Source organism: Fukomys damarensis, unplaced genomic scaffold (genome assembly GCF_012274545.1).
Source record: "Fukomys damarensis isolate Sample0158 unplaced genomic scaffold, DMR_v1.0_HiC HiC_scaffold_37, whole genome shotgun sequence".
NCBI lineage: Eukaryota > Metazoa > Chordata > Mammalia > Rodentia > Bathyergidae > Fukomys > Fukomys damarensis.
The window spans coordinates 23829938-23854114 of record NW_022900949.1 but is presented as its reverse complement, the minus strand read 5'-3'; the positions used below and the strand labels follow the sequence as shown (position 1 = coordinate 23854114).

At 36.8% G+C, this 24177-nt stretch overlaps 1 protein-coding gene across 1 annotated transcript in view; it reads left to right on the top strand.

Annotated features, from left to right (window-relative positions):
* Positions 1 to 24177, top strand: part of Malrd1 (MAM and LDL receptor class A domain containing 1) — a 638235-nt gene that overhangs the window by 170102 nt on the left and 443956 nt on the right. Inside the window, exon 18 of the mRNA XM_019205159.2 lies at positions 19458 to 19545. Coding sequence (XP_019060704.1) covers positions 19458 to 19545 — 88 coding nt within the window. The remainder of the gene's footprint in view (positions 1 to 19457; positions 19546 to 24177) is intronic.

Below are 24177 nucleotides of genomic sequence, written 5' to 3'. Positions count from 1 at the left end.
TTTTTTTTAAGGAGAATTGATTACAGCTTTATATATATTTTTTTGAAATGTCTTGAGAAGCTTATACCAGAACCTTCTGTCAAAGGTGAATCAAACTATCTCAGAATGTGCTTGTGCCTCACCTATATTTAATAACCGTACTTCTTGGGTTTCAGCACATTTAACTGTGATGGTAGAAAAGGCAGCCAGGCAGCTACTTCCAACGCTCACGCAGCCCTCAGAGTGTGGTGATCTTAGGGCCTCCTGGTCCTCAGGCCTTATCTTTGCTTCCTGTGTTTTTAACTGGATTTACACTTGGTGCGCAGTAAGCAGCCTTCACCTACAGGAAAGCAAGCCGTCCTAGCTCTGTTTTTGGCCATGACTGCCACTTTGTTTTCTTTACATGATAAAAAGTAAGCTAAGCATCATCGAATGGCCCTCCTTTGCGGTCATCAGTGCGTAGCAACACCACGTTTTGTTCAACGAGGTATCTGGATCCAGCCTCTGGATCTACTGTTCACCAGGCTCCCTGCTGCGTGCTTGTGGCTGTTACTGCCCACGGAGAGAGAGCCTGAGGGTACTTCCCGGTGGGTCCCGTCTTTCACCAGTTCCAGGAAGAGGAAGAAAGCTTGGTTCTCTTCTCTAACTTTATGTCACACTACGTATATTGAGCTTTGTTCTCCAGATTTTTTTTTTTAAAGTAGCAGACAACCCCTTTTAAAATTGTTGACTTTTGACTTTCACTTTATCTTTCCTTTATTTTTGTTTACTTTTGGTACGGGGATTGAACCCAGGACCTTGCGCTTACGAGGCAGGTGGTGGAGCCACTGAGCCAAATCCCCAGCCTTGCTTTATGTTTATTTCATTGGCCATGGATTAGCTCTGCCCATACAAAGTTCCTCATGGATAGTTTGTGTTAAACACTCTTGTGCATAACCCAATTCCTTTTTAGGATTGATTTTTTTCTTTCTCCGGCTCTGGGAGTGTCAGCAGCTAATGTCTCCTAGCTGTCACCATCAAGAGTTTTGACTTGTTTAACTGATACCATCGGGTATAATTCGGATGGTAACTTCCTCAGAAGTCTTTGGGGTAAAGTTTGGAACCACTGAGAGGTGGGGCCTATTGGGAAGTCTTTAAGTCATTAAGGGAAGGAATGATCTTGAAGAGAATCATGGGACCCTGTTCCCCTTGGCATGCTCTTTACTTCCTGCTCATGAGTTGAGATTTTTGCTGTCATGCCCTCTCACTGTGATGTCCACAAATGGGACTGGTTAATTGATCACATATTGAAATCTCCCAAATTGTGAGCAAAAATGAACCTTTTCACTTTGTAAATGTATTATATGTAAATATATTTTCTCATATGATAATGTATCTTGTTACAGTGTCAGGAAACTAACACATTCTCTTTGAGGATCGTTCATAGCTGAAGAATGGTCAGTGTAGGTTAGAAAAGCTCAGGATTCTCACTTCACTGCAAGGCACCTCTGAAGGGTGATAACAGAGTTCTCCATCCCCCAGGACCAGCCCAGGTCTTTGTTATGACTGCATCACAGCTCAACTTTTCTCCCTCTATTTCTTCTTTTTGTCCTCCTCTGAAGAGGGTAGTCCAAACCTCTCTCTCTACTGAACTTTTACTCCTGTAGAAATAAAACAGTAATCATGGTTAATATTTATTTACTATTCATCAGTTTTATCTTTTTATAATTTCCCAAGTCTGAGGAGGATTCTGCTCTTTCATGGAAGAAACAAAGATTGTTATGTAAAAGTTAACATTGGTGCAAAGTGCGGTGAGGGACGCGGGGAACACTGCTGTTTTTGCATCTATTCCCTAAAGTTAAGGCAAAATAAAAATTTAAAAAACAGAATAATTAAGTCATTGAGAATTTCACTGTGACTTCAGACTTTAGGTTATTAGTAACCTAAAATGCCTTTAATGTAAAAGTTCTCTTGAATGCAAAGCAGGGCAAAGTGACTTACATGTGTGCCTGTCACGCAGGGTGAAGTGGGGTGTTTCTCCAGGCAGCAGTCAGTTGAGATGTTTGATGATGAATGGAAGTAGTTTATAAACATCATCAAGTTAATGTTATTATTTAGATCACAATTGCCTAAAAGTAGGGAATAATTTTGTGTAACTTTTGCTGTATCAGGTATAACAAAAGCATATAAGCAAACGTGAACATGAATTTCATTTGCATAGTGGTGACCATGTCCAGTGACTCCCAGCCTCTTGGTTTTGCTCTTACAGTGTCCTCCTACAAGTAGAGAAAAATTGCTGTGGCAGCCAGCTCATTGCCCCGACACATTTCATTAATAGCATCTTTCACACTTTATAAACTTTGCTTCCTGTTTTTCCTCACAGTTTGCAATGTGGAGGATGAAGGAACATCATCCCATTTGAATAAGACTGTTCAATTGAAAACTTCAAATAGTTTTAAATATTTTAAACAAAGCTTTTAAAACTTCTGAAAAATTACTTGGAAACAAATATTCTTCCTTTTGATTTTCAAATGGCAACTCATATTCCCAACATACATTAAGATGAAAAATTGATTTCCTATTTACTAGGAAGTATAGTCTAATATAATGAAAGATAAGATAGTGACAAAAACGAGAAACTAATGTCAATTGTATTAAAGCATTGGATTAATATGAATTAGTGAATATGCCATCATGTGTACATAGTATTTATCTGTACTTTTAGTCTATTTCTTTGGCGTGTATTTTCTTTGTCAAATACAAGAGATTGTCTTGTTGATTAAACTAGTAGTTATAGCCAGCTCCTATGAGATGCTTTTAATATATGGTTTACTTCCTTTATTTTTTGTCAGTACACATGTAATGCTTTTGTACTGAGTTTGATGTTTTGTTTTACAGATAAACAAATTTAACTTTCCAACTTTTATTTTTAAAGAACTTTAGAAACAATACAATCTAGTGGAAATACCTTAAGCCAGAAATAAAATACTGTGGTTATAATATTTAAATTTCCAACTTAAAGGATCTAGTGACCTCTTAGATATTAGTCTTCTCATCAACTGATTCTTTATCAGGATAATAAAATGAACAAATTGTTTCAAATTATAGAACTATAAATTCCATTTTAAATTTACAATTGATTGAACTCTACAGTTATTTTTTGGTGTTTTAAGCTACCTTTATGATATCCTTTTGAAAGCTTTTCTTAACATTTAGTATACACTACCATGAATTCCAATTATTTTGTGCCCTCTAAAACATGTGAGATAGCATTCTGTGTTTTCAAATTGCCGATCAGATAATTAATTTTTTACTGATATCAAAGGCTGTCCTGTTCTGTATTTTAGGGATAGTCATTAATTCCTTTATCTGTATCTCTTTTTAGTATCAGCAAAATTCTTTTGAGTTACCAAAAGTAAACAGTGAGCTAGTTGCCAACAGAAATGGAACATAAGCAGTGAAAGTAAACTTTGATTTCCCTTTGTAAATTTTAATTTAGTCTCAAGGGACTCTCTTGCAAAAATAAATCCTAATTCATATTAATGGACATGTTCATATGTGTATGTTCATTGATAACCCATGCTATGCCCAGGCATTATAATACCGGATGGTGATACAAACACCAAAAACAAATTATTGTTGTCTTCAAGAGGGTTTATTCTAGAGGAAATATAATGAGATAGAGACACCAAGAAAACAGTTACGTAAAAATGATAGTAACGTCAGAGTCAGTATGGTGATGACAAAGAACGTGTATGACACAGATCTTAAAGTATGGATGATGCTGGCATCTCCTGGGCTCAGGACCAGTGATTAAGAACATAAGGAAGACTGCAAATGTAATGCATCAGAAACAGCACGCTGTGTGGGGGACAACAGAGACGTTCCAGAATGCATAGTTCATGAAATAGTGATCAGAGAAACCTAAAGCAGAAGTCAGACCAGAGAATGTTATGGGTCAAGAATAACTCATTGATCTTACAGCAGTAGTGAACCATTGAAAGTTTAATCAGGTAAGAGAGAAGAATGCATTGGAGAGACTGCTCTGCTGACTCTGAGGAAGACATGTTTGAAGCCAGGCTACAACTAAAAATGTAGAGTGTGTATTAATCCAGGTGGAAGATGACTAGATCCTAAAGTGGGAACATAAGATATTACAGATGAAATGAAATGGATTAAAGAAATGTGTAGTAAGGAATTTGAGTGAGGATGGTAGTCAAGGATAATTCAAAATTCTATCTCCAAAACCTTAAAAATCATAAAAAATTAATGGAAATTTTTGTCTTTAAAAATAAGTGTAATTTCCTAAATATTTAAAATCTTATAGATAAGTTTTTGTTTTTCATAAGCTTCACTTGCAACTAGAACTCATCTGTGCATATTCCAATGAGCATATTACATAAAATGTATTTTGTATTTCAGAAGTTTAAGGTTCTTTTAAAATTCAGACCTAAAAATCCAAATAGTATAAAAATACACATTTTTTCCCCCCAGTCTTTGGCCTGAGTCATACATAAAGCTCTTAAAATCTACTTTGGTGCTTAGAAAGTCTTTAACAAAAGAAATGTGGTTTTGGAAAGGGCAATTTTAAAACACCTAGGCTAATTAGTTCCATAATTGATAGTTTAAGGTATTTTATTTTCTTAAATTACTTAAAAATTAAAAGTGGTAAAGAGATATTTAATGGTGTCACTGGTTGTAACTGTTGAAAGATATATATATATATATATGAGTTTATTGGTATTTTTAAGTATACAGTACAGTTACATTCATCATTGGGATCTTGTACCTACCTTATCTACCAGCAATTCTTTAGTGTTTCTTTTTTAACATTTAGATCTTTAATCCACTTGGATTTTACTTTAGTGCATGGTGAAAGATAAGGGTCTAGTTTTAATCTTTGGCAGATTAAAATCCAGTTTTTCCAACACCATTTATTAAAGAGACTATCTTTCTTCCACTGAAGATGGTTGGCTCCTTTGTTAAAGATGAGATAGCTGAATACATCTGGAGTTGCTTCTGTATCTTCCAATCTATTCCACTGATCCTCGGGTCTTTTTTTTGCCAGTACCATGCTGTTTTTATCACAGTGGCTTTGTAGTGTAGTTTCAAGTTGGGGATTATGATACCGTCTGTCATGTCTTTGCTGCCTAGAATGGCTTTTGCTATTCTAGGTCTCTTCTTCATGAATGAATTTTTGGATTGTTTTCTTTAGTTCTGTGAGATATACCATTGGAATTTTGTTTGAGACTACATTGAATCTGTATAGCAGTTTGGGTGGAAAGGCCATTTTCACTATGTTGATTCTTCCTTCCCAGGAGCAGGGGGTATCTTTCCATTTTCTTATATCCTCTTTGATCTCTTTTTTCAGAGTGTTGTAGTTTTCAGTGTAGAGTTCTTTTGCTTCTTTCATTAGATTGATTCGTAGATACTTCATTTTTGTGGATGATGTTGTGAAAGGAATCATTTCCCTAATTTCTCTCTCAGTGAGTCTGTTATTTGTGTACAAGAAGGCTGTTGATTTTTGAGTATTGACCTTGTATCAGCTACTCTGCTGAAAGAGTCAATTCAGTTTAGAAGACTTTTGGCAGTGTTTTTTGGGTCTTTTATATAGTGTATAATATCATCAGCAAATAATGACAGTTTAACGTTTTCCTTTCCTATCTTTATTGCTTTAATATCTTTTTCTTGTCTAATTGCTGTAGCTAATGTTTCCAGAACTATATTAAATAGGAGTCATGATAGTGGACATCCTTGTTTTGTTCCTGATTTTAAAGTGAAGATTTTCAGTTTTTGGCCATTTAATATGGTTTTGGGTAGCCTTTATCAAGTTGAGATAAAGATATTCTATTCCAATTTTCTGCAGGGTTTGTATCATGAGTGGGTGTTGAATTTTGTCAAATGTTTTTTCTGCATTAATTGAGATGAACATGTGGTTTTTGTCCTTGACTCTGTTAATATAGTGTATTACATTTGTTGATTTAGATATGTTGAACCATCCTTCCATCCCTGCAGTAAATCCGATTTGGTCAGGGTGTATGATCTTCTTGCTGATCCTCTATATTCTGTTGACAGTATCTTATTGAGGATTTTTGCATCTATGTTCATTTAGGAGATTGGCCTATAGTACTCTTTTATTGTTTGGGTCTTGCCGTGATTTGGGAATCAAAGTGACACTTGCTTCCAGGAATGACTTTGGAAGTATTGCTTCCCTTTCAATTTCATGGAAAAGTTTAAAGAGTAGGGACAGTAGTTCTTCTCTAAATGTCTTGTAGAATTCAGCAGTGAATCCATCAGGACCTGGGCTTTTCTTCATTGGAAAACTTTTAATTATGTTTTCAATTTCACTAATTGTAATTGGGGTGTTTAGAATTTTTTGTCTTCTTCATTCAACTTTGGTTATTCATAAGTATCAGGAAATCTGTCCATTTCTTCTGTGTTTTCTGTTTTACTAGAGAACAGTTCTGGAAGTAGATATTGAAATCCTTTGGATTTCTGCTGGATTTGTTGTGCCTTCATGTTTTTTGTTCCTAATTGTATCAATCTGACCCTTTTCTTTCCTTTTTTTTTTTTTTTTTGGACCGGGTTGGTCAAGCTTTTATTGATTTTTTTGTTCTTTTGAAAAACCAATCTTTGATTCATTGATTTTTTTTAATGTTCTCTTAGTTTTCATTGCATTGATTTCTGCTCTGATCTTTAAAATTTTCTCCCTTGTACAAGCTTTGGATTTTTCTTGCTTTTCTTTTTCTAAGAGTGTATAAGCTTCATTATTAGGTTGAGCTTGCTCTGTTTTCCTATTTGGGGATTCACTGCTATGAATTTTCCACATAGACCTGTTTTCACTGTGTCCCATAGATTCCTGCATTTTGTATTGGCATCACCATTTATTTGTAAAAACTGACTAATTTCTTCTTTAATTTTATCTGTGACTCATTGATTTTTCAGGAGAGTGTTCCATTTCCATGTGTTTGTGGTGTTCTTGTGGTTTCTTATGCTGTTGATATCCAGCTTCATTGCACTATGGTCTGATTATATACATGACATAACTTTGATTCCTTTGCATTTATTTAAACCTGTTATATGAGCTAGTACATGGTGTATTCTGGAGAATAACCCATGTGCAGCCAAAAAGACTGTATATTCTGATTTTGTGGGGTGAAACACTGTAGTCATCTATTAAGTCCATTTGTTCAAAAGCTTCGTTCTATTCTAGTATTTTATTGTTGATTGTCTAGATGATCTATTTGTGACAGTGGGGAATTTAGGTCCCCCCCTACAATTGTATTAGTGCCTATTTGGTTTTTCATGTCCCTTAATGTTTGTTTTATATAGTTGGGGGTATTAATTTTTGGTGCACACATATTTATGATTGTCATCTCTTTCTCTTGAGTGTTCCCTTTACAAGGATGTAGTGGCCTTCTTTGTCTCTTTTAATTAGTTTTGGTTTGAAATTTACTTTGTCTGCAAATAAGATAGCTACCCTGGCTTTTTTCTAGGCTTCTATTGTATAAAGAACTGTTTTCTGTCCTTTCACTTTCAGTCTACGAGTTTCTTTTTGAACTTTTTGAATCTTTTTGGATTTTGTTTCTTAATCCATTCTGGCTGTCTGTTTCCTTTAATTGGTGGATTGAGTCCATTGACATTGATGGTTATAACTGATATGTACTGACTTATTGTAATGCCGTTGTCCTGTTTTTGGCTCTTTTCAATTTTTCCCCCTCTCCCTTTAGTTTCTTGTCTTGCCTAGTAGATTTCCTCTGTTGGGCCTCATGGTGTTGTGACCTTCATTGCCTTTTTCTAGGATATTTTTTAGAAGTGTTTGTAGTGCTGGTTTGGTATTCATGAAGTTTTTCAGGTGTTCTTTGTCATGGACTTATTTTTCCCTGTCAATTCTAAAAGATAGTTTTACAGGATACATCAGTCTAGGTTGAAGGTTGTTTTCTTTTAGGGCTTGAAATACGTCACCCCAGGCTCTCCTTGACCTGAAGGTTTGCGTTGAAAAGCCTGCTGTAATTCTGATGGGCTTTCCTTTGCATGTGACTTGTTTCTTTTCTCTAACTGCTTATAGTATTTTGTTCTTCTATTGGGTTTCTGGGATCTTGAGTACTATATGTCTAGGTGTAGAATTTTTTTGATCATAGCCTGTAAGCTTCACATATTTGTATCTCAAATTCTTCCCCTCTGTTTGGGAAGTTTTCTGTCATTAATTCTTTGAATAGCTTTTTAAAGTCTTTTGTACTTTCTCTTGCTACTCCATGGATTCCTATCAATCTTATGTTACTCTTTTTTGCCTCATCTAGGAGTTGTTGAATTGATTTCTCATGATCCCTGACCATTTTGTAGATATCACAGTTTTCATGGTCACTGATTCTTTTTTTTTTTTTTTTACTGGGGTTTGAACTCGGGTCCTTGCACTTGCAAGGCAGGCCACCATGGTCACTGATTCTCTATCTGAAATTCTATCTTCGCTTTCATTTATCCTGCTGTGAATGCTTTCCATAGATTTTTTTTTTAATCGCCTGGCTATCTGTTTGAATCTGTTTCATGTATTCTATTTCTTTCCTATGTTGGACATTCACGGTTTCCATTTCTTTCCTATGCTGAGCATTCATGTCTTCTATCATAGCCCTGAGCTTACCTATTTTTTTTGTCTGTTTCTGTTCTTGAGTCTCTAATCATGTCTCTCATTGTGCTCACCATCTATAGTTATCTGGGAAATTATTTCTGTTTTGAATTTATCTAGATCCTGATTGATCTGTTTTGTTTCTTTCCTGTGCTAGTTCAGGGTGTCCTGGTAGTTGATTGTTAGCCTTTTCCACCTCATTTCTCTTACAATTTGCCGTTGTTGAATTGGAAGTCTGTATTTGTGCCTTGCTTAAGTGTTTTCTCATTTTTATTTTTGTAGTTGGGCTGTCCTTTATTTAATTCCTGGTTAGTAGTTTAATTTTCCTCTTTAGGTTTCCATAATATCAGAAAGGACAGCACATTAAATCAATCACAATCCTTTAGCCCAGTTGATAGAGTCAGCAACACAGTAGCATCCAGCACAGTTTAGAAATTGACCATTTGTCCTAGTTATTAATCTGTCACCTTTAAACCATGTGAATTAAAACAAAATCGTGGACCAGCCCATAATATGTTTATAGTGAATAAACTCTTCAGTGTAGCAACTTTACCCTTCTGGATGGGGACTTAGAAGGAGTTAGGAGGAGAGGAATAGGTAGAAGCATAGGGGAAGGTTTCAAGTGAAGCCAGAGTACACAGGATGACCGCACAAACCTTAGGAAACTTTTGAGGGAAAGAGGTAAAAACAGAGTGCAAGAACAAAGACAAGAATAGAACAACTTAACAGTAATAGGGAAGCTATAACTCATATTCACTTTACTTTGAAACTAATGACACTTGAGTGAAGGAAAAAGAGAGAAAAAAAGAGAAAGAAGAAATCCAAATTAGGGCAGGAAGAGCAACAAAAAGAGAGATGAAGAGTAAGTTGGGGGAGCAAGCGACTGAGCAGGAAAAAGAAGAAAAAAGGAAGAATTTGCAGAATGGGAGAAAATAAAATTTTTAAAATAAAAATTAAAAATAGGAAAAGCAAGCAAGAAAAAAATGTGAAGAGCCTCTTTCAGGGTATATCTCTGCTGTCACAATAGACAATGTGAGTAGCAATGTGCAGAACTAAGTCAGTTAGTCTCAGCTAGCTGATGGCAGACCCCTGAGATTCAGGCTGAATTCAGGCTGCAAGGCCCAAATTGAGTTCCTTCACCTCCTGCAGGGTTGAACTCTGCAAGTTTCTACTATAAGTTCCTGCTGGCCTTCCCCTGAAGATAGTCCAAGTTCTGATGGAAGGTGCTGATCCCTCCAACTTTCCAACTGTGGAGGTCTGATGTGCCTTTATTGTAGTTATTCACTTCTGTTCTATCTTCGGGAGCTCAGTAAAATGGCCTTTATGACCACCTGTGCCTCTGAAGTGTGCACCCAGTACTGACGTCAGTGGGAGGCCTGAGAGCAGGTGGAGGGGATGATGCTGCAGAGATGCCTGCATGGCTGGGCATTCCTAACCAGTCTGCTTGATGAAGGCTGGGGGTGCTGGTGAGCTCCCCATGCGGCTGGGAATTTCTCACTGGATTGAGCCAATGAAGGCCTGGGGCTCTGGCAAGCTCCTCATGCAGCTGGGTGGTCCTCACTGGACTGAAGACCAGGTGCACTGGTGAGCTCTCTAGGCAGCTGGGTCATCCTCACTGGACTGAAGTCCTGGGGTGCTGGCCCAATCCTCTGGTTTTGAACAACTCCCCATACTACTTTGAAAAACAGTGATGCCTTTGATTGTGAGAGTCTATTGAAATAAGCAAGTCATACTTCAGATGCTAACCAAAGGGAAGGGTGAAATATTTTAAATTCCTAGTAAATATCTGTAAAATTTTCCCTGAAGAGCTAGGAGGTAAATATTTTAAGCTTTGTTGGCCACAGGTTCTCTCTCAACTACTGAGCTCTTCCATTTGAAACATCCTTGAGAATAAAACTAATTGCGTAGTTGCATTTTAATATATTAAAAAAAGAGGAAGAAAAGAAATAATTTTATGTCATAAGGTTTCCAGTTAAAAAGAAATTTTTTTTTTACCAGTTTGTTTGCCTGCTCTTTATAACCATCTTCTATAGACTCCAAAGATCCTTATGTTTCCAGATTGTAATTGAAGTCAGTGTTCTTGTAGTTGGCCTTAGAAAGGGTACGTCATCCCCAGACAGGATTCTTTGTTGTTATTCCTGTGCTTCTAGCCTCACAGAGCTAGCAATTAGCAATGTAAGCCTAATTTGTGAACACTTCTAAGCACTAAGATTTGTTTAGGTTTGTTTGAGTGACTGTGCAGTTAGTTAACCAACACCCCATGGTCTTTTCTCTCTCATACTGCAGTCAGAACACACTGTTCATTAAGCAAAATGTGTAATAAGCATTGTATCAATTTTTCCTCATCATTTAGTTTAGAGCTTTGTAATGAAAACAAGTTTGTGTCTGCTGCTTCAGAAACCTAGGAGGTAGGGTAATGATTTTCTGATCTGATTGGAACCAACGTGTGTTTTCAAAGGGCTTGACAGGTTGTGGAAGAGGTCATTAACACAAAGATGATGGGGATGTGAAAGAATGTGGAAGTGGGGATTTAAGAAAGGAAATCTTATTTTTAAGAAAATTTCTAGTGAATTATGTGCAGTTGAATGTCCTGAAGTTAACCAAGGAAATTCTGTAATAATCTGTGTAGTATAACTTTTTATTCTCTTACATAAATGTGTCCTAAACTAGTACTTTGTTTTCTAAAATTTGTCCTTTTTATCCATGCCTGAAGACCTGTTGTGTGACAGATGTATTGCTATGTCATATAATTTTGTTTACACATATGATTTACTACCTTTTCTCTTTCATTGACTTCTTCCCTAGGTTTCTTTTCTTTTGTTAATTAATTAGTTAATTTTTTATCGGTACATGTTTGTGAATACATTCATTGTGGGTAGTAGTTGCATGTACCTAATACATCTTTACAACAGTTCCAGAATTTTCCCAAAATCTAAATTGAAGTCTCTTCTAATACTCAAGGCATACTCTAATCTATGAACTTCTTTAAAAATAAAAAATAAATTACATAATTATAAGGTATCATGGCACAAACATTCCCATTCCAAAATGGAGGAATAGGGATACAGAAAAGAATTGACCAAGATAAGATTCAAACTCAGCAAGGCAAACATTAAGTCCTATAGTTCTGTGTTCTGCATGTGGGACACATGGTGGTGAGATACAGATTCCACAGGGCACCACTATTATAGTCTTGCCTTATTTTCTCTTGGGTTGTCTCTACCCAGGGCTTTCAGCTTTACTTGGCAGATGTTCCACATTCCTGGAATCTCTGACTTTCTGGGGTTTCAACAACTTTGGCTTCCTTCCTATATCTTCATGTAGAGCCCTCTCAAAGGCTCCTTGTGTGACCACCCAAGTCTTCCTTTAAAATCAGTGTGGAAACCTCCATTACCTCACAGCTTTTGTGTCCTGTATCATATGGATGACACCAAGGTCTGCCACCAGCCTGGGCAGTGATCAGGCACTCTTGGACAATGGCAGCCACATTCTGTGAGTGCCTGGGAGCTTAGCATATTGATACGAATTCTGGGGAACGGGTTACCTGGGAGGCTTTTAATGAGCAGAGTTCCCCGAAACTCTTATCAAATGAAATGTTGACATTTTTATATCCTTGAGTCTGTACAGCACAGGGTTTTGCTAATTCCTGAGGTGCTTTCAAGGCATCTTTCTTATCCCTTTACAAAATACTTGGTTTCTGTATAATGGTACTAGTCTCTTGAGCACTCAGAGTTCATTTGGCCCCAACATTACAGAACATGTTTCCTTGTGGGTTAAATTTTCAGTTTTTAAAATGTTTTTGCTTTGACATTTGCCCCCAGTTCTCTTTATTAATCTTGTTGAAAGCAGATAGCAATACTCATACCCTGAATGTTGAGCTATCTTAAAATTCCCTCCCCTAGATCAATTAGTTTACAACTCTAAATATCAGTCTCCACACATTCTCAGGACTAAGCAATATATAGGAAAGTTTCTAACAAACATGGTCTGTAATACAAATGCTAGTGGAGTTATTGTTCTAACTGAAATCTGAGCGTGGCCTTTACTGTCCACATTCCTATCAGCATTCTTCTGAGCCCTGACAAGAACCGCTCATCAAACTGTTTACAGAATTCTAAGGCTGCTGTAGTCTGCATCTCAAAACCTTTTGAAATTCCTTCTGCATAACATTCTCAAAGTCTTGTAAACCTCATTATCACAGCAACAGCTGTGGTACTCCCAGTACCAGTGTTTTTGTATTAGCTTTTTATTATTGTAGCACAATAACCAACAGGTGCAGAAAGAAGAGGTTTGAATTAACTTACAGTTTGGGGGATGGTCAGTTTATAGTTGGCTTAAATGCAGGAATATCACAGAAGGCATGGTGTAGCAAAGCTGTTTAGTTCATGGTAGCTGGGAAGCAGAGCAGGGGAACAACAGTACCAGAGAGGAACAGGTGAAGGATCATATACAGACCCCAACATCACACTCTGTGTCCCACCTGGACATGCACTGGCTTGTTTTACTAATTTTCCAGGTAATTCTTACTCCAGTAACATTACATACCAAGATTAGTGGTTTTGCAAAATTTGTGGACATTCTCATGTGGCATTCTTATAATTTTGTGGTTTGATAAGGTCTTTTAGATATTTTGAAGACCAAATTCAAGGTGAATCCTTGTAGAAACAGTCACTATGAGATAACTGGGTTGAGATTGTGGTGTTACTTTGCTGTGAAGAGTCTGGCTCTGAGAGAGGAAAAACTCAGATGTAATTTGATCTGGGATTTCTGATCCAATGTTTGAAAGGGGTTTCTGATTTGAGGCACTGCTTGAAACTAATTTATCTTTTTAAGTAGGAACTTGGGGCAGTGACTGGGTATCAAAAGAGAAGAACAAAAAACAGGAGACAGACTTTTCCTGAGTTAAATGAAGATGAGGTGACTCTGCTTGAATATTTTCCTCAGGCAGAACTGGGGCAAAGAACTATCCTGCTGAGCTTCCAGATCATACCATGAGAGAGGTTTTGATAGCAGTTGTCTTTTTTCAGGAAGTACGGTATACGAATTTGCCAGAAATGAATATTTGATTTGTATTTTTGTATGTAGGAAAATAGGCTTGATAAGTTTGGAAAAGAGCTAGTCTAGTAGTGGTCAGTTTCATCAGAGAGCAGGGATGTTCTCAATCAGTTTGAAGTAAAGAAATGGCTTAGTATCAGTAATTTTCTTTTTTTAGTTTTGATGCTGACATCAAGAATTTTATCACAGAAATTTGTATAAGGAGAAGGGCTGCCACCTAGTTGGGTGAAATCATGAGACAAGATTTGTAGCAAACTGTGGAACAAGTACAAAAGCAAATGTACAAGCTTGAAAATTCAGTCTGAATAATGCATCCAGTCTCATGGATTCAAAGCCCAAGAAGTTGCTGGAAACAGTGGTCCATAACTGTAATCCTAGCACTCTGGGAGGCTGAGTCGGGAGAATTAATAAGTGTTACTCTGAAAGGACCCTGGATTTTATCACCAGTGGGAAAAAAAAAGACCCAGAAATTTCTTCATAAAATGCAAGAGATGAATGTAATTTCCATTGAAAAGTCTAGGGACTTTCACATGAAAGAGTAGTTGTTCTAGCTGCCACAAGTGAGGGGAAAAATAAAAAATAAAAAACAAAAAATTAAAGACACTTAGTATGATAACCAAATTTAAAAGTTCCTTTAAACATATTTTATAATAAAATTACATAACTCAATAAAAATGTCTCAAATATTCAAGCATAACATGGATTTCAAGGACTTCCCAGAGTATAAAACACTTAAGTATAATTTACTTTAGTTTCCTGTAATTGAAATTATGCCTTTATGCCTAAGAAAGGAAGAAAGGATGTGTAGCTACTATGTTAAAGGTTCTGCAAAATTTGTGGATATTCTCATGTGGCGTTCTTGTAATTTTGTGGTTTGATAAGGTCTATTATATATTTTGCCCTTATTGTGAGTAATGCATGATTGTTCAATCAAGTTTTTTTGTTTTATTTTGTTTTGGTACTGGGGATTGAACTCAGGAGCTTGTGCTTGTGAGGCACGTGTGGTGCCACTGAGCTACATCCTTGGCCGTAAATCATGTATTTTGTTGAGGTAGTTCTTCCAACTGCATTCTAAATTGTAATGTATACATTATGTTGCAGTTTGTATATATGCATTTCATAGATGAGAATTTGATTTTGGCATTTATGCGTGAACATTTGGACCATACTTTATTATGTTCTCTTAAAATCTTATACCTTATTGTTCATCCTTGTTGAATAATGAATGCATAACTTTCTGAATGTTTTAATCAATAGTTCTAAAACTTCATTTTTGCTCTAATATTGACCAGGCTTTTTTCAATTAAGTGCTTCATTGTAACTTCCAATTAAATAGGTTCTGTAAAATTTTAAGATTAGAGGAACTAGGAATTATTTTTCCAAATAGTAGATGAGAAGTGTTACATGGTCTAAGTCCCCAGAGAATGCATTGAAACAGTATGTGAGTGTGCAGTTTCAGGTAGCAAATGAATTTCAAATTGATCAGTATTTTTCTTTTTTTAAATCTACTTTGTCAATAATGTTAATATATGACATATATGTGTGTGTGTGTGTGTGTGTGTGTGTGTGTCTGAAAAGAACAACTACATAAAAAAATCTGTATTTTGACCCTTTTTGTACATCTAAAACAACAAAGAGCTAAAACTAAAATTAACTAGTTTTTCAACAGTTTAAGTTCACAGAAAATAAGGTTGGGTATGGGTGGGTGGGTGTCCGTGAGTGCATTTGTCCATACTATGCTTTGGTTTATTTCACTTAATTTCAGTAGAAATAATTCTATGTGAATGAAGAAACATATTACCTAGCTATGGTTTTAATACCCTATTTAGTCAATATCTTTTAGTTTTGCCTCATCCTTCTCTTCTCCTTCTTCCTCTCCCTATAACAGCAACCTAGAAATTTGAAGTCTCCTAGTATCAGAGTTCCTTCCTTACATGTGACCTACTGCACCTATAAGTAAACACCTGGCCCTCATCACATTGGCCTATGTTGACCCTCAAGGGACAGCTGGAAGGCACTTCCCTGCTACTTTTTACTGTCTGTAGATCAAGGGTCTGGCATGTTCCATTAGTATATGTGTATCAGTGCCAAGCTAACGTGTCTCCTTGCAAGTAGGGTAAAATTTGAGGTGCTGTTCACATTCTGGCTCAGCACACTGATGGAATTGTAAACTCAAATGCCTTGTGAGAACTAGACATGGGGCATGCATTGATAGAAGTATGTCAGGTTTAAGATAAGTGACAAATGAAAATAAACCTTAATGTTAGGAATGTCATAGGAAATACTGGGAAGTGAAGCAACTGAGGAGCAGTATCTTCTGATGGAGTATCATACTTTAAAAATACAATCAGTGTGATGTGAGAGCACTGTCTAGATTAATCTTAACTCCTGGGAGTAGGGTCTAGCCCTTTGATCACTATTTAGTCTTCTCTATGCTGTATGGTGAGATACTCCAGGACAGGGGTGATGTTTTGTTTCTTGATACCCATGGAAACACTTGTCACAGTACCTAAGTAGGCACTCATTTTTATTTTCCAAATCAGAAACTCTTAGCAAGTCGTATATTATAAAACTAAACTTTAGAATTCACATTAAGAATAAACATTAAGAATTCACAATATGATGCCAAAAAGCAATGAAACTTTGCCATAAGTTTTACCATAATAAGAACTAAGGAAGATTAGGGAAACATCATATTTTCTTTTTTTTTTAACCAGTCTTATATAGTCCTTGGTCTTTTTATGTGTCTCAACAATTTATTTTAATTCTACTAGTACCACAATTATACTTTTACTATCCATGTTTATGCACAGCTTCTTACATAGAATAGAGATTTTATGGACAATATTTAATGATAAATGTTTTGTGAATCTGGTGTAATAATTGAAAAACTCCAATTCTGTACTATTTCTTATATGTACAATATAGTTAGAGATGGAGTGAAAAGTGTAGATTTTTCTGACCAAATCAGAGATATATTTCATAGAGATTGGTTTCAGGGTGGTGTAAGCAGTTCTAAAGATGATTGAAAGCCATATTGTGTGGAGTTCAGCAAATCTGTCCTACATGTTAGTTTAGAAGTTTGAGATTCTAGCTGACTTTCAAGGAGTTCTGAAATAGATTGTATGATATATTAGGTGTTTGTCTGAACATATTTAAAGGAGTTAACTGTATCAGTTTTTGATCTGGTATACCATCAGGCCAAAAGTGAACTCTTAAACAATGTCTTTCATTTTATTTCTGTACTTTTGACTCTGGAAAAACTAAATGAAAAATAAGTATCTAAAGTAGAAAGAGAAATGTAAATATTTGTTCTTTGAAGAACTGTTAGTAGATAGCAAGAAATAATTTTTTCATGGCTGAATTAAAAAATACATCAAGATGTATGAGATTACTATAGGCTAGTTGTAAAATACTGTGTGATTAATTGCCAATTGAGAAAAATATACAGATGATAGGCTTTTGATTTATGGCAATAACTAAAGAGTGCTTTTTTTCCATACAGTATTTACATAAGTATATTTTATCTTGTTAAGCAGTAAGCACACCATTGTGGAACTAATCAAAACTGCCACATTAGAAAATATTTGCATCCTTCTTAGTCAGCTTTCTCTAACTGCATCAGAATATCTGAGTTTGACAATTTTAAAGGAGGAAATGTTTATTTTGACTCACAGTTTCAGAGGTTTCAGTCCATGGGCATTTGGCCCAGTGTCCTTGTTTTGGGCCTGTGGTAGCACAGCACTTCATATAGTGGTGGGCGTGCATGACAGGAGAAGTGTATCATCTCTCAGTGTCCAGAAAGCAAAGATAGAGTTAGGAAGGGTCTCTTTAGGGACAGCTCTCTGATGACCCAAGTTCCTCCCATGAGGTACCATCTCTTCAAGGTTTCACCATTTCTCAATAGCAATAACTGGTATGGATCATCGGGGGACATTTAAGATCTAAATCATAATAGCATTGTACCTCCTAATCTCCCATTCCTTTATGCAATCAGCTTTCCCCATTCTGCTGTGCCTAGATGCTGGCAACACAAAACTCTTGGCTTTCCCTGTCCCTTTCTAGAATGCATATTGCAAGTTAATTAAGTATGTAGCCTTTTGAGTCACTTAATATAATGCTTTTGAGATTCACAACTATTGTATAGCATTTCTTTGTTCCTTTTTATTGTTGAGTGGTATTCCCTTGAATAGATGTAATGTAATTTGTTTATTCGGCAGTTGAAGAATATATAGGTAGTTTCATGTTTGAGAGATTATGAGTAAGGCTTATATAATTTTTATTGTGTTTGTGTAGACATACAGCGTGCCTTCATTTCTTTTGGTTAAACAAATTTTTCCACGTAGCATTGCCACATCACGTAGTGGTATGCGTTTCCCTTTCTAAGGGGCTCTTGAGTCAGTTTCCAACGTGGTGTTCCATTTCAGATCACAGAAGTAATGCGTTAGAGTCCCGGGTGCTTCACACAGAATATGTGCCTTTTATAAATTTTAGACAAGAGTTTCTGTTGAATTTTTTGAAGACGCAGTGTATTGAAAGTTAATATTTTGGAATTTCGTATTATTTTTGAGGAGTACAACTGATAAATGGAAATTGAGTCACAGGTTAAATTAATTCCTTTTTTATGAATTAAAAGAACCTAAAATGTGCACACATGTGCATGTGTGTGTGTGTGATCTGGTAGTTTCCAGATCATTTGAAATTTCAGTTAATAATTACCTTTCTAAATATTTGAAAGCATCAGTTGAGGCAACTCCTTAGAGCCTTGTCAGTGTTTGAGCCTGAAAGTTCCAGTGTAGCTAACAGGGCCATTTCATCTTATTTGCAGCATTCTACCAGCCACAAAAAGAACTTTGAGGAGTTAGTTTACTTCACAAAATTTCCCAGTCAGAGATAGTTCTAGTAGAGAAGTAAGTCACTGAATTTCCAATTGCCCTTTAAGTCATTCAGTAAAGCACTATTAGAACTTCCGCATAAAATTTGGCTTCCCCAGTTTCCACTGTTGCAGTAAGGTCTGGCATGCAGCGTTCAATATTTGTATTTTAATATGATTCCATTCATTCTGGAAACAATGCCAGAAATGAAAGTAAAGTGGTATTCCTCAGCAAAGTATGCAGCAACTTTATTTACATAAGTGTTAAAATGTTTCATCATGATTCAGTCCAGTCAATATCTGCCAGATTCTCTAGTAGTTTGTTAATATTTCCTGTTTTATTGGGGGTTTAGTGGAATTGCAGCTCCAGTAACAGCACAAATATTTTCTGACTTTGTGGTGAGTAATGTGGCTCAAAAGGATATTTAATGAAGATTACCCAGTTCCATAAAATGTAACTGGAGGTTTGTATGGGAGAAACTTTAAAGCCTTTGAAAATGTTAGTAAGTAAGTAAAAAAAAAAAATGGATTTCTAAAAGGATGAGAACGACCAACTTGGAAAATAGTTAAACTACTGATGGGTAAAGGCAAAAATAGCAGAGGGGGCAATAAATCGCCTTTAGACACTTAAAGGTTCACAAGGAGCACAAAGCAAATCCAGAAAGTTGAAAGTTACGGGAATGTAGTTATAATCTGAATTAAGGAAATTTCAAGAAGTTGGTTGTTATCCAAACCAGAATGAGCTCCATGGGACGAAGGACCCAATAGTAATATTTCCTGTTCTTGGAAGAACCCAAGGGGAGGTAAGATGGTTGGAGACCATTGCAAAGTGTCTTTTTAGAGGCTTGGAAGGAGTTATCATTGAAGAAATTCTGAATTCCTTTTCCACCACGAGTTCCCTTAACTTAATTTCCTGCACTGTCAACAGCTTCCTTCTGTTTTCCTTAGATCCTGGTGGAGGCTTCAGTGGGAGATGGCTTCACCGGAGATATTGCAATTGATGATTTGTCATTCATGGACTGCAAACTCCACATAGGTAAGGGGAAACATTTGAGCCACTGCTGTAGTTCCAAACTTGTTTTCTTTGGAAATACTGCAGAGGAAATCTGTATTTCATTTTTACAAATATTCTAAAATGTCAGCACTTTTATTGACTCTTATAGCTATTAACCATGAAAAAAAAAAACTCTTGTAAATCTTTGCTAGTTCTTAGTCTTAAAATATTTTCAGGCTTGGTAAAGATGTTTGGATCAGTTATATCTCTGTCCTACCCCATACAAAATACTAGGAAGTCATATGTGAAATTATGCCATAATTTTATTTTTTTGAGAGGTTAAAAGCAAACCGGTTACCTTATAATTACATTGTGTTTGAGACTTTGTAGCTCTCAGTTACCTTCAGGGATCTTTTACTTTTGGATTGCACTTTAAATTTCCTATAATTTAATCATTTGATTTCTGAGTTATAGATTTGTATTAAAGACAGAATACATTATTCTCAGGTTCACGTCTACCTGTCCCCAGAATGCTAGACTTGCCTACTATTTAGCATCTCTGGCTAGATGCCTACTGGACACATCAATGTTAACAAAGGAAAACAATTTAAAACAAACACAACCCAGGCTTGGAATTGTGCCCTTGGGAGAAACTCACCCTGACAATGTACTGTGATTCAGTAAAACTAGAAATTCAACTCTTAGAGAGTGACCCCTGCACTGAGGTTGGAGCCCCTTAAATTGTATGACAAGATAGAATAAGGTCTCTTCCCTGAAGTCATCAAGAGCTGGGGCCCAAGAGCATTCATGTCCTGTACACTTAACTTCCACTCCTGCCCCTCACCTTGGCATCACTGGGTGGAGAGGTGCCAGACTCTCCCAGGGCACCATCAGTGAGGGCCGTCACATCTCTTTCAGTGTCATATTATCCTCCCTTCTATTCTGCATTTGGCGGTATCGATCACCTCCCCACCAGAGTTGTGCGTCCCTACAGCTCTGTAGAAAGTCTAGTCCATCTCTGAAAGGTCAGCAAGAAGGGACATTGGGTCGACCGAGTTTACCAGTCAATATCAACAAGTAATTTCCTTGTTACCAACTGTCCTCACTTCTGCCATTTTTCCATGCATTGCAGGCACAGTAAAAGCCTTTATTTCTAGTTGCCTATTTCATACTCCTAAGCCCAGTCAACCATTAGCCTCAGATTTCTCGCTAACTTTACCTTAATCCAAGCCACCAATTTCTCTTCATGGGTTATTATTATATTTGGCCTTTAAATGACTTCTTTGCTTCTACCCTGGAAACCTCTATCTACTTCTCAAAATGGAAGCCCTAATGGTCCTTTTCAAATTAATATTTTAGAGGAATAAGCTGGGCTCTTTCATGCCTTGTGACTCCAGCTTCATCAGAGTGACTCTCTCTAGCTCACTTTTCCCATCTACAAGTTCCTTGTCCCAGTCCTTAAGCCTCTTTAGGGGCTGGGCTTTCCACCTGCATTTCTCTTCCAGGAAATGGCTTCCTCTAGTTGCCTGCTTGATTCCCTTCCTCATTTTATTCTGATCTCTGCTCAGTGGTCTCTTTTTCAGTGAAACCTTCTCTGAACACTGAACACTTCCTTGTCTGGTGCTTTCTTTCTCTGTTTCCTATGTTATTTCTTTTTCATACCACATAGCACCCTTTCAGTTAAATTTCCCCTCCGCTTACATAGAGATGCTCGGTGCGTGAGAGCAGTTATCTGCTTGCTGCTTTATTTCCAGCTGCTGACCAGTGTTCTGCACCTGGCGGTGCTCAGTAAATACATGTTTGATGCCAGAGCAAACAGATGGATATTCACCATGTTAGGTGTTTTAGATACCTTCATTATAATTTTAGCTTATTACGATTGCTAAAATGTTAAATACTATATGCACGATACTACATTTGTTCAAAGTCAAAATCTCAGTGGCTTATAACTACATTTATTTCTTACTGATAAGGGTGTGGGGTGGCTTGGAACAATAATAAAAATGATGCCTATTTCATATATATTTCCTGTTCATCATTCTGTAGAATTCTATGCAGGTCCAGTCTGTATATCTCTGTTCCATATGTCCTGTCTGTCTCTGACCACGGCTGGAGGAGCATCCATCTTTCTGATGTTCTGCTGTCTGATTAGAGGATGGATAAAACGTAGGCACAGTTACAGTTTGCATTCCATACAGTTTCTATACATCATCTCTACTTGGAGCTATTGCTCAGAGCAAGGCATGTGGTCAGACCAGCCGGCAAGGAGCAGGAAAGTTTTCTTCCCTTGCATGAAGCCTGGCAAAGGCGGGGAGTATAGAAATTCCTTAGAAGAGAAGAAGCTGATAAACAGGCACCTTAATGCAATCGGTTGTTCAGATGTCTTGTCTCACATAATCTTACAACTTTTTAAGGGTCTAGAATAGTGTGTGGTCCCTCATAGATGAATGTTGATGTTGAATGTTGAGTGGGATTTGTAATTGCTGTCATTTTAGGGAGAAAATTAAGAAGGAGATATTTTTCCTAGAGGCACCTAGCTGTAAGAGGGAGAACATAAACATGGAAACAGCCCATTTGCCCACCAGTTGGAAACTGGATAAAGAAGTTGTGGTTTTTCTATAAAATGGAATACTACTCAGCCATCAAGAATGAGAAATTAGAGTCATTCATAGGAAAATGGATATATTTTGAGGATATGCTCCTAAGTGAAATATATAAGTCACACATGTGTAAATACCAAATAATTTCTCTGGTGTGAAAAATTGTAATAGCACACAAGATCCTAATGAGATAATTAACAATGTAAAATAGGAAGAAAAGGGCTAAAGGTGTAAGGAAAGTGGGAAGGTAGGAGAAAGGTAATAAGGGAGAGGAAAAAAATATGAGAAACTGAAAAAATGGAAATAAAGTGTTTGTAAATGGGGAGGGAGGAGGGAAACCTGTCATGTAAAGGTACAAGATCCCAGTAATGAATGTAACTGTACTGTATACCTAGAATGTACCAATAAACTCCATAAAAATAAAAAGAAAAGAGGGAGAACATGATGGTGTGCATTTCTTGGAACCATAGTTTAAACCACTAGTATTATATTACTCATTAAACACACTTAACTCTGCAAGGAAGAGGGACAACCTCCATTTTAAACTTAAAAGTAAAAAAATAAAGAATACAAGTGGCCTGGATGAGAAGACAAAGTTCAGAGCAGAAATGAGACGGTAACCTAAACTTAGGGTGTGGTTTTGATGGCCAGGATTTTTCCCACAGCTCATTCCAGTCTGAGTTTCCAGAGAATTCTTGTGACCTTGGAGGCAGAGCAGGAGAAAAAAACGAACATAGAAAGGCAACATGAGTCACCACAAGGAGGTCACTTCCCCTCCATCCTGTGAACTCCGTTCTGTGGCTGACAGTTCCGAGGTGGAGGAGGAAGAGTTGCCCCTGGCGTAGCAGACGTGTGGAGTATCAGTTACAGAGTGTTAGTCCCAGTTTTCTGCTTCAGATTTTGGAAGAAAAACAGGAAACTTTAACAACCCTCTGAACCGTCTGGTTTTTGTGTTGGCCCCTTAACAAAACAAAACAGGACAAAAACCACAAAGCCTGTTGAAGCTGTATTTTTTAATAAGTGGATCTGAGGCAATCTTCGTAAGAGGAATGAACATGAAAATAAAAATAAAAAATGAGACCCTCAATAAAAATATAGCTCATTTTCTTCCCATAGCAGCATTAGCAGGGGTGAGACTAACGCTTGTAGGTTTGCTTACAGACATCAGTCTGTTTTCTGTATTAACTGATGTCATTTTTCCTCCTTTAGGCAATAAAACAAAACAAGGAAAGTTAAAATTCACATTCACACAAGAACAAAATATTTACCTAGTCCTCAAAGTACAGGTTTAGATACTATCTGTGAATGTTATTTTATAGAAAATGGCACAAAATTGGATTATTCTATTTTTATCTCTTTTCTCAGCTTCAGCCTTCCTTCGTCCCATGACTGCCTTGTTACTGTTAACCTCAGTTCTCCAGCACTCCTGACTGAAATTCCACTGTCACCTTTGAATTTCCCCTGAAACGCTTCCATTTGTAAATCTGACCACTGCAAGTCCAAATATTTGTTACATCTGCTCTGCTCTTTCAGGTTTCTCTTCCGTGACCCTGGTTCAAGACAGTGTTGACTTGAAAGGGAAACAAGTGTAAACATTCATGAGTTTCTCCTCAGTAGTTATTATGCCATTAATTAGTTTCTTTTCACCTTGTCTTATAACATCATCATTTACTTTTCTGGTTCTGCCTTTTCATTTTCTAATTCCCTGTGTTTCTCATTTAATTTTCAAGTCTTTGTCAGTTATGGCTATGCCTCCGTTGTTTCAGTACTTGGATGATATTCCCCCTTTTTGCAGCTTTGTTGAGATATAGTGGCCAATATACTTAAGTGGTACCATGGGATGTTTTGACGTATGTCTGTACTGTGAAATAATAACTGTACTGTGATCAAGGCAATTAACATATCTGTTGCGTCACATAGTTAACCTTTGGTGTGTGGTAAGAATATCCATGTTCTACTTTCTTAGAGTGTTTCAAATATATAATACATACTCAGTTCTACTCAGCAGAACTTGCTCATCTTAGAATTCAGAGTTCGTACCCTTCGACCAACATCTATCCAGTAACACCACCAG